General features: G+C 40.3%; 1 protein-coding gene across 1 annotated transcript in view; it reads right to left on the bottom strand.

Moving 5' to 3' along the window:
• Positions 1 to 13,372, bottom strand: part of PCDH17 (protocadherin 17) — a 94,271-nt gene extending 80,899 nt beyond the window's left edge. The window contains exon 1 of the mRNA XM_047079884.1: positions 10,778 to 13,372. Coding sequence (XP_046935840.1) covers positions 10,778 to 13,372 — 2,595 coding nt within the window. The remainder of the gene's footprint in view (positions 1 to 10,777) is intronic.
• Positions 13,373 to 15,020: the final 1,648 nt, after the last annotated feature.

Here is a 15,020-nt window from a genome sequence, read left to right as displayed (position 1 = left end):
ATACTGTATATATGTATACCATATACTGTATATCAAGAACAAATATATTAATGCACTTATATATACACATATATATGTGTGTGTTATATATATATTTCGAGAGAGAGAGAGAGAGATACAAACAAATTCAGAACTTATGTCACTATCAATAGAATTGTATAGGAATTTTCATTGTAGTTATTACAAAGGTAAAAATTATACATAAAATTATCAAAACATGCCACCTTCAAATAAATTGTTTACCAGCATGTTTATATGAATAATATCTTCAACTTTGGCCTCCCTCATTGCTAGGTTTGAATCTAAACTCCAGCTCATGACTGATTAATGATTATAGGATTACCAAGAATCTGTATTTTTTTAAGTGCTTTCTATGTATTAGAAACCATCTTAGGTTCTCCCAACTACAGAAACAAGCAAACGTATATGGTCTCTGTCTTCCAATATTCTGCTATTTAAGTTGCTTTGTGATAAATTAGCTTTGCTAAGAGAGAGTTATAACACTGAACCAGAGTTTTAAAACTGTTTAGACTTACTAATATTCATTTTGTGTGTAGATCAATTAGATCTTTATAGAAACAAAGTTTACATAAAAAAAAACAACAAAGAAGGAATGAATGAAAATAGGTAGGGTGTGAAATCTGTTAGTCTTCCAGTTTCTCTTATGCATTAAGTAGCTTTAGGATCAAGCATAGAAGAAAAATATTTTCGTTGACTTCTGCTGATTACATAGTATTTTATAGTTCAAAGAAGGTGCTTTTCTTTTTACCTCCCGACCTGTCCTGCTTTCTCCGACACTGCCAAATGGTCTTACTACCATTTACTTCAAACTCAACCAGCCAACAGAGGAGTGTGATGGGAAATATTTTCTACCCCTTCGCTAAAACGTTACATGTCAACTTTTCACCTAAGGCAAAATTTAATGGCTGACTTGTGGATCTTTATTTCTAGAGATTTACTATGGAAACACTGACATAACCTTTAACCAGAGCAAACAGAGCCGCTCTAATAAGCAGGTAACACCAAACCTAAAAATGCAGGAGGAACAGAAAGATCCTGGCAGGAATTAATCTGCCATTTTCACACATCTGCCCGAGGGAGGTATTGTAATTGCAAAAATTTACTCTAAGACTGCTGAGACTCATAGTAATTATGTTTCTTTCTTTTTTTTAATAGAAATAGCCACAGGTGGTAACAAATTGGGTTTTGAGATGGGGAACTAGGCATGCATTCTAACCCAAATTACTATGTAATTGTCTTGATTATAAAAAAAAAAAAATCGTAAAAAGTCTATTGCTCAAAATCAGAAAAAAAAAATTCTTAAATGCATTCACTGTCTTTTAGTTCTTTTAGTTTCTCTCCACTTAGGCATATAGCCTCATTTGTTGTTACTGGCACGTCTGATCAGGGCCACACTGTAGAATAGGCTTTTGCCAATAACCCTTACAAATTCCTCCGACTGGGATTTAATAGGATAGTTCACTTATTTCCTGTCTTATTATCATCTAGAGATAAATACTAGCTTTCCTAGAAGGTCAGGATCTGGAAACGTAGCTAATAATTACAATTATCAATGCATCTGCCAATACTAAAAGTGCAAAGTTATAGACTTTTTATTTCAATCTATGTGTTGTATTAAAATGATATTTTTCATACACACAGGCACACACACACACACACACACACACACACACACACACTCGATAATCTTCTTACTCTACAACAATTCATGCATTAGTACCAACATATTATCATTTTTTTTTAAATTGCAAACCAGGCATACCGTGCCAAGTAAGAGTCAATTGTCAAGTGTATCGCCAAACTTTCTTAATCAGAAAATTCTTATTAAATCAACTAAGATTAAAATAAGAGATTAGGCACTGGCTTAAAACAAAACACAAATTCATTAATGTAACAGCAGGTCACACAAAGCTTAAAATAATAATAAAAATAAAGCAATCAAGTATCTTGCCTTGAAATTATATAAATTATAGATTTTATAGAAGTTATATAAATTCTATGTAACCTTTAATTCTATTTTAATGATAATGATAATAAAGATAAATGATTGATTTATTGCTTATTTTCATGACTTATAGATCCTCTTATTCACCTTCTTAATGCAATAAGTTGATTTGGGATAAACTACTTTAAAATAGATGCAAAACTGCAAAAGTGAAATAGAAAGCAAGACTTTGTGCCCCAAGAAGACACCACAATAGAATTCACCAATATTTAGACAATATCCTGGATTTTGCTGAGGAACCATGGAAATCAAATTATTTTTAAGGTTGTTTGGAAAGTTTCTACGACAAATATTTCTATAAAGATGTATCATTAAGTAATAATCAGGCTTGAGCTGGAAAATATCCCCTTTTGGAGCTAACTCCCTTTTTCCTCCAAATACTAAAAGAAAAAATGTTTTTTTCTTAGTAAATTTTGCTGAGATTTTAAGTATATTATGTCTCAAACATTCTATTTCCTTATCATGATCTCATCTACTGAAATGGAGATATTGGCAAAAAGCACATGCTGGCCACTTTACACTCTGGTAACATAATGCTTCGCATGGTAATCACAGGTGAATTTCTTGTATAAGTATCAGTTTTGCATATGGAATTGCTCTGGTGAAATAGCAAAAAAATCTATTGAATGTTCAATCACAAAACAATCTCAGTATACTCTGATAAAATATGCTGTGTGAAAAATAAAATAAACAGCTTTAAGCAAGGCATTTATACTGGGGTCGGTGAATTGAAAAGTAACATATCTTGAGGGCAAAAACTATCATTTCAAAACTGATGCAAGTGTTCATACTGCAAATAAATATTTAAGAATTTATCTAAGACATTGATAGTGTAAAATTGGGCTATAGAAATAAGAAAGACATTTAAACCACTGTGACCATTTCTGCCTACAATAAAATACCTGTTGCATTTCTGCTTTATAAAAGTAAGCCATTGGCATTTAGGAAATATGTGTACATTTCAACTTGGGTTTTATTGAATGTGAGGGCATGGAAAGTCTAGGTATAATTGTAATCTAATCATTGCTCAGCAATGATTATTAAAGATTCAGGAAGAAATACTGGAAAGAGGTATACCAATTGATGACTTATGTGTAAATCACATTTTTTAAAAGTCATCGCCAAGAAGAAAGACTATATCTTTCTGAAGAAAATTAATCTAACGAACCATACTTGTTAGAAAGAACTTATTTAAGGATACTTGGGTGGCTCAGTTGGTTAAGCATCTGACTCTTGACTTTGGCTAAGGTCATGATCTTATGGTTGGGTTCATGATACTGAACAGCACAGGGCCTGCTTGAGATTCTCTCTCTCTCCCTCTCTTTCTACCCCTCCCCCACTCGTTCTTTCTCTCTCTCAAAATAAATAAATAAAAACTTTTTAAAAAGTCACATTGTAAGTTTAATCTGTTATTTAATATATATATATATGAACTTTTCTGACTATAAACTCATTATCTACAGTATGTATTAATATAATTTACAAACATGTAACCAATGTCTCTTAAAAACAGTATATATTTACAAAACACGAAGGCATAGCTTTGAAAACTTTAAATAGAGTTTTAATGCTCTCACTATCAAATTCTACAAAGGCTGCTTTTAGCTGATAAAGAGAGTAAATAAGAAATTGTCCTTTATATAGTCCCTTTAATGTGTTCCACTAATTAAAAATCAATCAGAAACATTACATGTTTAAAAAATATTAAATATTGTTCATACAGGCTTACATGATTACTTTTATCTGCATCTTGCTCATTTTGCATCTAACATAACTATGGTTCTTGACTATATTATTGAACAGAAACATAAAGAAAAGAACACAAGTGTTTAAATATTTCAAAATGGCTTAAAAATGCATTTTAATACCATTAAATTATTTTAATATATTCTATTCCTCTAATCAAACCAAAGTCTATTTATGTAGATTAGTTACATCTAAAGTCTCATTTATCCAACCTGTATTTATCCTTTGATCACAAAGCTTGTTAACTTAAATGGTCTTTTATTGTTATGATTCATTTTCCCATAATTATGCTGTTTAACTGCCTTATTTTTTGAATAAATATATGCAAACGCGCCAATCATATTCAGCACAGTTATGCTAGATGTTCAATGAACTGTAAGAGCCATTCCACTATAATAAAACTGCCTGGAATAGATCCAGGGGAAGGCCGACAAATACTAGTAATCAGAATGTCAGTAGGACCAGAACAGATAGAAGTGTGTCACATGTATATCAATAGATTCTCTCAAACACTATCTGAAACCAATTTTACAGTCTATCACTGGAAGAACTTTGTGCATACAAGTGAAAGAGGCCACCCACACAGTCACAGTTTTGCATCTGTATTTTTGTCCTTTTTTTTCCTTTACCTTAAAAATATTGAACTTGTACTTCTGCAGTAGCAAGGAAGCACAAGCAAACTTCTGCTTAGTCACAGCAGGGAAAGTTGATGTCATTAAGGACTTCTTTATTATAGATAATTTATTTCAGGAGACCAAAGGATAGCAATATATCACTGTCAAAGCTAGTGGTGAAAGCTATGACTAACTGTAAAATACCGTGTGCCACTGAAGGAAATTCTTGTCAACGTCTCCTTTACTAAAATAGGTTGACAATAGATTAGTGTAGGTCTGATGAACTTTGAAAGTGTTTTGTAGGTGGGTGGCAGAAGTCACAGTGTCTTCAAATTGATGGGTAAAATGAACTTCACGCCATTCTCTAACAAGTATGCAGTCATTGGTTAAAGGAATTCGGTACAAAAAAAATAAATAACTAAAACCTTCCCTAATGACTTTGCTAAAATATGACTTTAAGATAATGCCCTGTGGGATTTATTAAACAGAAGTATCACTGAGGGGAATACATTCTGGAGCAATGACTAATATCATAATTAGCAGGTGCATTTGTAAGAATTTACCCATTATTGAGTGTATTGCAAGACACCTCAGCATAAGGGAGTTAAGTTTTACTTCCTAACTGGCATGAACCCATTTAAGTGGCTTCATCTTCCTCCTGTGGTTGTTTCATTATCAGAGCTCAAGGTGTATATTTTCGCAATGCCTCCAGCCATCCCACTATCCTCCTGGAAGACTCAGAACCTAGATGAATTTTTTTTCTCTTAATCTACATAAACTCCAACCTATTGTCCATGGAAGACCAGTAGTTCCTCAACTTCTCCTCTGTTCTAGAATGCCTGGCTCTAATGAACTTCAAAATGTTTGAAGTTTGAAAACGGTACAATCAAGTTTACATATATTTTCAAAGACAAAATAAAGGTTTGTGCTCATCCTTAAAAAGAGGAGAGCTGCCTTTGAATTAAAAAATATATAACATGGGCTAATATTTGTGCTTGACTATTTATATATATTATTTGGGAAATATAAAGACATATATACATGGATACACATAAATTTTGCCAAGAAGTTTTATTGTTCACATTTTCATAAATATTGCCAGAGCCAACCTTCACTGTAATAAGTACATGTAAACCTTTATTAATCTTAACATAAAATAGTTTCTTAATTTATACCTTTTATTTTTATAGGTATATTTCTATTGCATTGTATTTCATAAGCAGCACTAACTAAGTGCTGCTTAATAAGTAAAAAACTTGAAACCTGACAGTGGTAGTGAAACATAAGAAAATATAAATATTATATTTGTAAATAGTATTAAATAATTATCTGGAGATTTTCAAAGTTTTTTTTTATTTTAAAATATGTATATTTCTTAAGTCCCTTAGGAGAGATATTTGAGATTATTTAAAGGGTAACCAATTTATTTTAACCACATATATACATCTATATGCACTGTAAAAAGCGAATAATGTGTAACTTCAACTTTATTAAGAAAAGTTTCTAGAAATTACCTTCGTATTTATTTATTTTATTTTTTTTATGTGGCTTGAACAGTGTAGTCATAGGTGACAATGTTTTAAAAACTGGAAATTTTTTGTGTGTGACTAAAACATATGATCAAGCAATTGAGATTGGAATTTTAGGACATACTCTTTTATGCTCTGATAACTTTCATGATCACACACAGCCTTAAATAATATTAAGATGCCAAGAATAAAATTCCAAAATCTTCCATGTAGGCTTGAATATGATAATATTTATTGAAATTATAAAACTCAGTCACAGAACTTAAGTAAAATTATAAACTCACTCATACACTCAATTGTCTTACTCCTACATTTTAAAAAGACTGATGAATAATCATCTCAGTGTAAAAATGATGAAGTATTTTACCTGGCTGGAATTTTGGAAATTTTACTGAAAACTAAAAACTAATGGATGAAGAAGTTATTACCCATGAGTAGTTATATCAACCAATAGTAAAACTAAGATTATCAGGTTCCTAGCTCACATAGTTAAAAAACTTTTGTGTTTTCATTTATTATAAAATAAAGAAATGTACTCAAATTTACAATGGAGCTGAGATTTTCATGGGTGCACACAAAACTTACATGAAAACTAACAATATATTAAAAATGATAAAAATAATTTGAATTTTAAACTCTTCTGCAAAGAAACTCAAATCACCTTGATGGCTGATTTTCTTAATCAAGTATTTTTGTACTTTATACTATTTTAATAGATGGTAGCATAGAAAAAATGTTTTATGATTGTGTACTCATGTTAATTTAAAGTAGAAATTTAAAGCTATCATCTATAAATTACAAAAAGAAAGACAAGTGGACAAGATACTCTTGGAGACATGCAGTAGGACAGAGACATCCCCTTCCTATCCAGCCCACCATTACCCTTATAAATAGAGATGTATATAATGTTTATGGAAATGAATGCATGTAACTAATCAAACTGTGTCCTCTTAGAACAACACTGTGGACAAATATCCTCAGAATTTTAAATGAAGAAAGAAATTGCTCACACTTTTCATGTTTGTTATTGAAATCACTGACATACTAGAATATGAAATTTTAGGATCATGGTCTTGGGAGCTCATTGGAGTTCCTATAGTCAAGAATCTCTTGTATTAGAGAAGTGGGACTAAAGGCAGACAATGGATAATGTTACTAGTAAAGATATACTTTTTCTTTCACCTTTTCATTCTAAAATACTGAGTTTATTGTCTATGCTTTGCTACTTTAATCCTGGATGCTGCAATCTCATTTTTGTATATTTGGATTGACTATATTCACCATGTGTTTAATTCCTTTTTATTGAAAAGGCCATGCATATATATCAAAAGGATTTTCTCTTTCTAGCACAAAGAGCCTAAGGTCAATCCTAATATGAATCTTTTGAAATTGAACTGTAAAACACCACATGAGAATGTAGAATGCATTATTTTTTAAAATGCATTTTAGTAGATCTTATTCTGCTGGCTCAATATATTTTCTTTGAGATCATATTGAAATGCTTTCAGTAGTGCCATAGAAAAATCTGAAAACACAGATGTTCAAACAAAACTGGAAATTCTCCCAATAGTGAAGAAATCCCCAGTCTCTTCTCAGCCAGGCCTTCTTTGAAAACACCTGTTGAGAAGTTACCCTGAGACTGAACAAATAATTCTTGATAAGCCTCGATATGTAGTTACTCGTGACAATTAGCAATGATCTCTACTTGATTTTAGATTCTCATATTAACATATGAAATAATTCACATGGAAATTACTCCTATGAAAAGCACATTTATAAATTTGTATAACAATCTATTTGCCTTACCTCCCACAAAATCTGTGCTATTTTTTGAAATCTGTGTTATAGCTTTAAAATGAGTAAAATATTTCATTACAAGAATGTTGTATTATGATTCACATTATTGAGGCTATTTTAATCTCTAGTCTGTTATTTAAAACTTCATAGACTGACTTTACTTCACCTGAAAAACTTGGAGAAAACCTGAAATAAAACCCCTTTTCACAAACCACTGTTTCTACATATGGTTACATGTGTAACCAGCTTACTGGATTGTTTTGCATTCATTTTTAATAAAAATACTCTCATGCTCAAGAACCTACAGATCTCATCCTTAAAATTTTAGACCCTGAGACTCACACAATATCATTCGATACTTAAATGAATCTTAATTTAAGCTGTAATATGAGTCTTTTACATCTTGAAATTTTTAAATTTCGTAAGGCCCATCTTTACCAGTGTATTGCAAAACAATTACAAAATACTTTCATTCCATCAATGAAAATACCCGGCGTGCCTTCTAAACAGCACGAAATTGCTGGGAAGTAAAGGTAAACGAGACCTAGCAGCTGTTCGTCCAAGTGCACTCTGTGGATTAAAATACTACCTTCAGAAATACGCGTGAGATTAGCAGTGTGCTTCCTTAGCAGGCTGTGTTAAATGCACACACTAATAAATACACTCTGAAACAAGATTATGGATACCTGAACACTTCAATTTAAGCATGTCACTTCAGCACAAAGTGTTTGCAGTGCACTAGTTTAAAAAGAAAGAAAAAAAGGAGGGTCACTATAGTTAATTTACTCTGTTCTCTATAATAGGCATTGAGGAAAGCCTGATATATTTAGGAGGAAGTTAACATATTAGGAACTTACAAAGCGTTCTTTATAAGACTGTAAAAACTCAGCAGAAAAAAAGAGAAAGAGAGACTGCCTGTTTTAACAGTTTATAGCAAGGATATTTCTAGGGCGGAAACAATATGGGAAATCGAGTCACCTTGGAAAAAAATGTCAAGAACTTAAAACTGAAACTTTTTCTGTGTTTTCATGGCATGGATTAAAATTCTAGAAAAAGGGAATGGCAAGAAGTGTGCCCTTTGTTTTACTTTTAAATTATCTGTCTCTTTCCCTGCATGTACGAGATTTTCTTTGGCTTAAGTTTTACTGCTAGGAGGAATCATCACCATCATCCATTCCTCAAGCAATGAACATCTTAAAGAACAGCATGGTGTAAATACAGTATAGGCACCCCTGTTCTTCAAAACCTTCTGGATACTTCCATCCAAATTCGTTTCTCACCAATCTGACCAAGGAATCAGGCTTGCTGATAATTCTACTGTACCAACTTCATTGTTAGTGGAACCTAAATAAGAATTCAACTACCAGCACTTGGAATGGAAGATTAAGCATTAACCCTCTGTGATAACTTTATAATTGTCAATGATAAGAATATAAGAAAGGTATATAACGTGTGTATACATAAAATGATTGCAGAGGATGTATGAATATGTATTTTAACATACCTCCCTAAGGAGATTATCATAAATAAGTTTTACACAGTCACGGGAGACTTTCATAGAAACCACAATATTTTTCAAGGGGGATATTTTTCGTTCAGTCTTATATAGACATCAAAAAATCATAATAAATGGTAATATAGTAGACACTGTAAAAAGTGGGATTTAATACTACAATCAATACTTTAGTATTCAGTAGCATCAATTACAAGAGTCTGCTTTACAAGGACATTAACTATCATAAGAAAATATGTTTTGCCAACTTTTAGCATTTGTCACACTTATCATGTTAGAAAAGATAAGGTTGTGATATTTTACTATTCACTTTAGTAATAAAAACATTACTGAGTCAAGTGTCATTAAAGGGTATTTGCTTTTCAAAGCATAAAATTATGAACAAATTAACTTCATTTGCCCCAAACTAATCTTCCTCCCAAAGTGTCACTTTTAGTTAAACTCAATTTTGAATTTCAAGTAGTGCCCATCCAGAGTAATTTGTGGCAACATGCGTTTATAATAAGCAAGAATTAAGTTTTTCCTGTGACACAACTTAATAGTTGATAAAAGAAGTTAGGCAAAGTACAGTTACCTGCTATTGTTAGAATCTATGATGGGTCCGTCATTTAGGGTTTTTAAAAAATACATCAGTAACTTTGGATTATACAATCTAAAATATATTAAAGATCACTTAAAAATACTGAAAATACACAGTATGCAGACTACATGCATTTTTGGTGCATCAAGTGCCTTTAATGCCAACTTTGCCTCCTGTTTTCAACCGTGTAAAATGAGTCTGTGACTCTTGGGTATACTCTGTTGCTTTCTCAATGAAATAGATCGGAGAAACTCCAGGACAAAATAATTATAAACTTTTCATCGACAGTTACTGGTCATGATCCAGAGCCTACCTCAACTCAAATTTTTGAAAGAGCTTCAGAGCAAAATTGACATATTAATAGTTTAAAGCACACTAAGGCGTTATGCTGCAGTTTCCGCTGAAGAAAAAAGTATGACTCATGTTCTTTAAAACACTTTTTAATATGTAAAACTGACTTTGGGGGGGGGAGGAGTGAAAACTTAGCTCAGATTCAGGCTCTGGAATTCTGAGCGGTTGCTATTTTGTACTTGAAGAAGTTAACTTCTGAATATTGGAGCGTACATTTCTCTCATTGTTGGTGTCCGATTTTTAAATAGAATTCAAAAGCAAATTTAACTAAAACATGTTTTTTTACTCTAGGAATCCTTTGTTACTGAGAGAAACGTAGAGCAGCGAATAAAAAATAAACTCTAAATCCTGAACACTGCTAACATTTTTAAACCTATAAAAATAATCTTTAAAATACAACCGAAGTAAGACATTCACATCTTTGAGATTTTAGACTATGAACATGGGAGGGGCTATGTATAGGGTATGTCGTGCACGGAGTGGCAAAAGCGGGAGGCATCTTCATTTAAAAATTTCCCCCTCACTGCTGCTGGCAGTGCGGCTTGTCCTGTTCCAAAGGTTTCAGGACAGCTCCAAAATCAGCAATAAAGTCAAGTCCGAGTTATGCTAACAGCCTCTTACCTGAATTATGGACATCCGAGTGGCAGGGGTCTCGCTTGCATTAGTTCCTTGTCCCGTGAAGCTGGTGTGGCAGCCCGCGTGCCCCTGAGGAACAGTCAGGTTGTTGGAGGCTGGTTTGAGATACATCACCTCCGACCGGGGCGAGCTGAGGGGCAGGCGGGTCTGGTAGTCGAAGTACATAGGGGAGGTGGCCAGGGAGGGGCTGCTCACCACGTTCATGACGTTCATGGCGTTCCTCTCTTCCACCTCGCTCTGCACCAGCATGATATCATTTTTGTTGATCTTCTTCTTCTTGCCCTTGCCCCCGCCCAGCTGCGGGTGGCTGTACTCGGCGATACGGCAGTTGTAAGTGCGAATCTCCTTGTTCTCGCGCTTGCACTTGACGGCAATGGTGATCATGGCCGCTAGGAGAATGATGGAGATAGTGCTCAGAGTCACGATGAGCGGCAGCGACATGTCCCAGTGGTGCTGCTCGCCGTTGACCCGAGGAACCCCTTCGGGCAAGGAGCCGCTCACCGAGCGGATGATAAGCTTGGCCACCGCGGACAGGGTGGGCTTCCCGTGGTCCGTCACCTTCACTACCAGCTCCACCACTGGCGTCACGTCCTCCCAGAAGGGGTGCAGCGTGCGGATCTCGCCGCTGGAGGGATCGATTTCAAACAGGTGGTCGTCGTTACCATCTACGATCTCGTAGGTGAGGCGCCCACTCTCGCCGAAGTCGCTGTCAAGGGCGCGCACGGTGCTCACCAGGTAGCCCAGGCCGGCGTTGCGCGGCACCTGCAGCTCAGCGGTGTCGTTCTGCAGCGTGGGCAGCACGATCACCGGCGCGTTGTCGTTCACGTCTAGCACGGTCACCCTCACCGTTGCGTTGCTCTCCAAGTGCGCGGGCGCCCCCGAGTCCTTCGCGAGCACCTTGAACTCAAAAGCCTTGGTCTGCTCGTAGTTAAAAGAGCGCAGGGCGTAGATGGCCCCGTTGGTGGGGTTCACAGACACATAGGTGTAGATGGACACGTCGCCGATGTGCGAGGGCAGGATGGAGTAGGACACTGTGCCGTTTTGGCCCAGGTCGGGGTCCTGCGCGAGCACTGAGCCCAGGTACTCTCCTGGGATGTTGTTTTCGTGCACCTGCAGCACATACAGTCCCTTGGTGAAACGAGGAGGGTTGTCGTTCTCGTCCAGAATCTTGACAGCAAACGACTTGGTGGAGTTGAGTGGAGGCGAGCCCCCGTCCCGCGCCACGATTGTCACGTTGTACTCGTCCTGTGTCTCGCGGTCCAGCGGGCGGTCGGTCACCACCGTGTAGAAGTTGTCGTAGTTCTCCTCAAGCTTGAAGGGCACCGAACCTCCGGGCCCGCCCAGGCCGCCGCCGCCGCCCGTCCCGCCTCCGCCCAGTACCCTGCACTGCAGCTGCCCGTTCTTGCCCGAGTCCCGGTCAGTGACCCGCACTAGGGCGATGACGGTGCCGGGCGGGGCGGCCTCGCTCAGCGCCCCCTGGCGCACGGAGACGAAACCGATGGACGGCGCGTTGTCGTTGCGGTCGATGAGCTTGACAGTGACCTTGCAGTGGGCTGGGATGGGGTTGGGCCCCAAGTCTCGGGCCTGCACGTCGATCTCCAGCATCCCATTCTCCTCATAGTCCAGGTTGCCCTTGACACGGATCAGGCCGGTCTTAGGATCGATGGAGAAAAGCTCTCTCACGCGGTCAGGCACATAGCTGCTGAAGGAGTAGAGCACTTCGCCATTGGGACCCTCGTCGGCGTCGGTGGCGTTCAGATCAATGACCACGGTGCCCAGCGGGGCATTCTCTGGCAGCTCCACCAGGTAGGAAGGCGCCTCGAAGACCGGGCTGTTGTCGTTAGAGTCGATCACCTTCACGTTGATTTGCACGGTGGCGGATCTCGGTGGCTCGCCGCCGTCCAGGGCGGTCAGCACAAGCGTGTGGTGGTTCTGCTGCTCGCGGTCCAGCGCCTTCTGGATAACCAGCTCAGGGAACTTGGTACCGTCGCCGCGGGACTTGACGTCCAGCGCGAAGAGCCCGTGGTCGTCGCGCGTGAGCAGATAGGTGCGGAGCCCGTTCTCGCCGGCGTCGGGGTCATGTGCACTGGTGAGAGGGAAGCGGGTGCCGGGGGCAGCGTTCTCCGAGATGTCCATCTCGATCTGGTCCGAGGGGAAGGAGGGGGCATTGTCGTTGATGTCCTGGATCTCCACCTTGATCATGCAGATCTCCTTGTCGTTGGCGAACACCTCGAGGGAGAGCTGGCACTTGGCATTGTGGCGGCACAGGGACTCACGGTCGATGCGCTGCTTGGTGTAGAGGAGCCCGCTGTCAGCGTCCACGTCCAGCAGGTGCGGCGCTGAGTTCTCCAGCACCCGGTAGCTACCCGACTTGCTTCGCCCGCCGCCGCCGCCGCCGCCGCCGCCGCCGCCGCCGCCGCCGCGCTCTGCGGGCGGAAGCCCTGGCTGCAGTCGAGCATCCTTGCCGATGTTGCCGATCACCGTGCCGGCCCCTTGCTCCTCCGGCACCGAGTAGTTGAGGTTTTTGAGCGTCAGGGCAGGGGCCCACAGGAGGAAACAGCAACAGATGGAAAGGTACATCCCAGACCGGTGGGGTGGGGGCAGGAGCAGCCGAACTGGAGGGGCGAGCGAGTGGGTGCGCGCCAGCCTGGGGCTCCGGCGCGGCGTGCGCGCGCGACACGAGCCACAAGTCTGTGGGTCCTTCCTTCCCTCTGCTCCGGGGCTGCGGCACCGGGCGGTCTCCTTATTCCGTTCAAGTTCCCCGAACCTGTTGATCTACAGCATCCGCACCGGGCGAGAAGCGGCGGCGCAGCCAAGCTGCAGGGGCGCGGAGCAAGGCGGCGGCTCCCTGCGGCTGGGGGGCGAGCCCGGGGCTTTGTCTGTTCCGCCGGGACTTGGGGCCACTCGAAGTTGAGCGATGAGGCCGGCGATAAGACGGAAATCGCGTTTAGAAGGGGTGGTCGAGAATCCCTAGCTTTTGCTGGCTCCCGCTAGGGCGCTGCAAATCCACTCCCGCGGCAGCCGCCGGAATACTCTTCACCTCGGGTGGGGGAGGAAGCGGGGAGGTGTGTCTTCAGGCAGATGGGAAAGTGAAATCCTTACTTGTTTCTCGTCTCCTGTGATGAAACTGGTGGGGACGCGGAGCCACGGAGACAGAGTCAGATAGATTTTGAAGCTTCGCCGGAGCCCTGTGAAATGTCTGCTGGCTTCGCGGGCTGTTGGGTTTTCAGGCAGTGTTTTGCTGCATTTAGAGATCTAATCTTGCATTGCTGGCGGAGGCAGAGGCGGCGGCGGACTGCATCTCCCAGCCAAGGGTATTTTCTCTCTCTCTCTCTCTCTCTCTCTGTCTCCTTTCCGAGCAGCCAAAGGGAGGGGAGGAAATGCAGCGCAAAGAACTAGTGTCCCGATTTGTAGTTTCCTCCCTCCACCACGCTCCTCCCTCTCTTCCTCGGAAAAGGCTCTCCCCGGAAAGCCACAGCCTGATCGGCGTTTGCGGTGTGAGTCTGTTGGGAGGGGGGTGGGGGGCGGATATATAGCTCTATCTCCGCCTCTGTTCGTGGAACACACACTCTGTGGTTTCTCTACGCCGAGCCAGGAGCCGCCGCTACCATCCCATTCTCTCCCCGAGAGCGAGGACTTGTCTCGATGCAGTTTAATTCCAGTTTGCTTTTCTTCCCAGGCGAGAGGAAATCAACAGGCAACTCATGGTTGGATGTGCCGATCTGGAGGGGGAGGGGGAGGCGGAATAAAAAGGAAGGGGGAGCCACCCTCCCAGGGCTCGCACACACACTCTCCCTGTCTCTCTCGCTAGAAGGGAAACAGTCTCTGCATTCACAGGGCTGGGCTGTCAAGTGCCTCTCTTTTCTTTCTATTCAGCATCTCCTTCCAATGGCCCTGCCTCCCAGTCCTCTTCATCTAGAAAGGAAAACCTTGGCGAGGAATAAAAGTGGTGGATATTCGAAGCGAATAAAGTGCGGGTTTTGTTGTTTTTTTTTTTTTTCTTCCCGTCAATTTTTTTTTTTTTTTTTTTTTTTAATAGTAGGAGTGGGCTGGATGAAAGAGCCACATCAAGGTTTGGCGTGATGCGTTCTGCAGTCTCGCTCTCACAGTCTCTCTGGGCGGCTCGAGGAGGGCAGGGAGGGGGCGAGGCGCTGCGGCCGCGGCGGTCCAGCCAGGGGCGCCCACCGCCTCCCCCGAGAGCTCCCTCTCTCCGAGGGGATGTTAGGCA

Source organism: Lynx rufus, unplaced genomic scaffold, assembly GCF_022079265.1.
Source record: "Lynx rufus isolate CCGP_SWC_20201006 ecotype Redwood Valley unplaced genomic scaffold, mLynRuf1.p SCAF_1, whole genome shotgun sequence".
Lineage (NCBI taxonomy): Eukaryota > Metazoa > Chordata > Mammalia > Carnivora > Felidae > Lynx > Lynx rufus.
The sequence above is the reverse complement of the archived record's forward strand: the minus strand, read 5'-3'. Positions and strand labels throughout refer to the sequence as shown.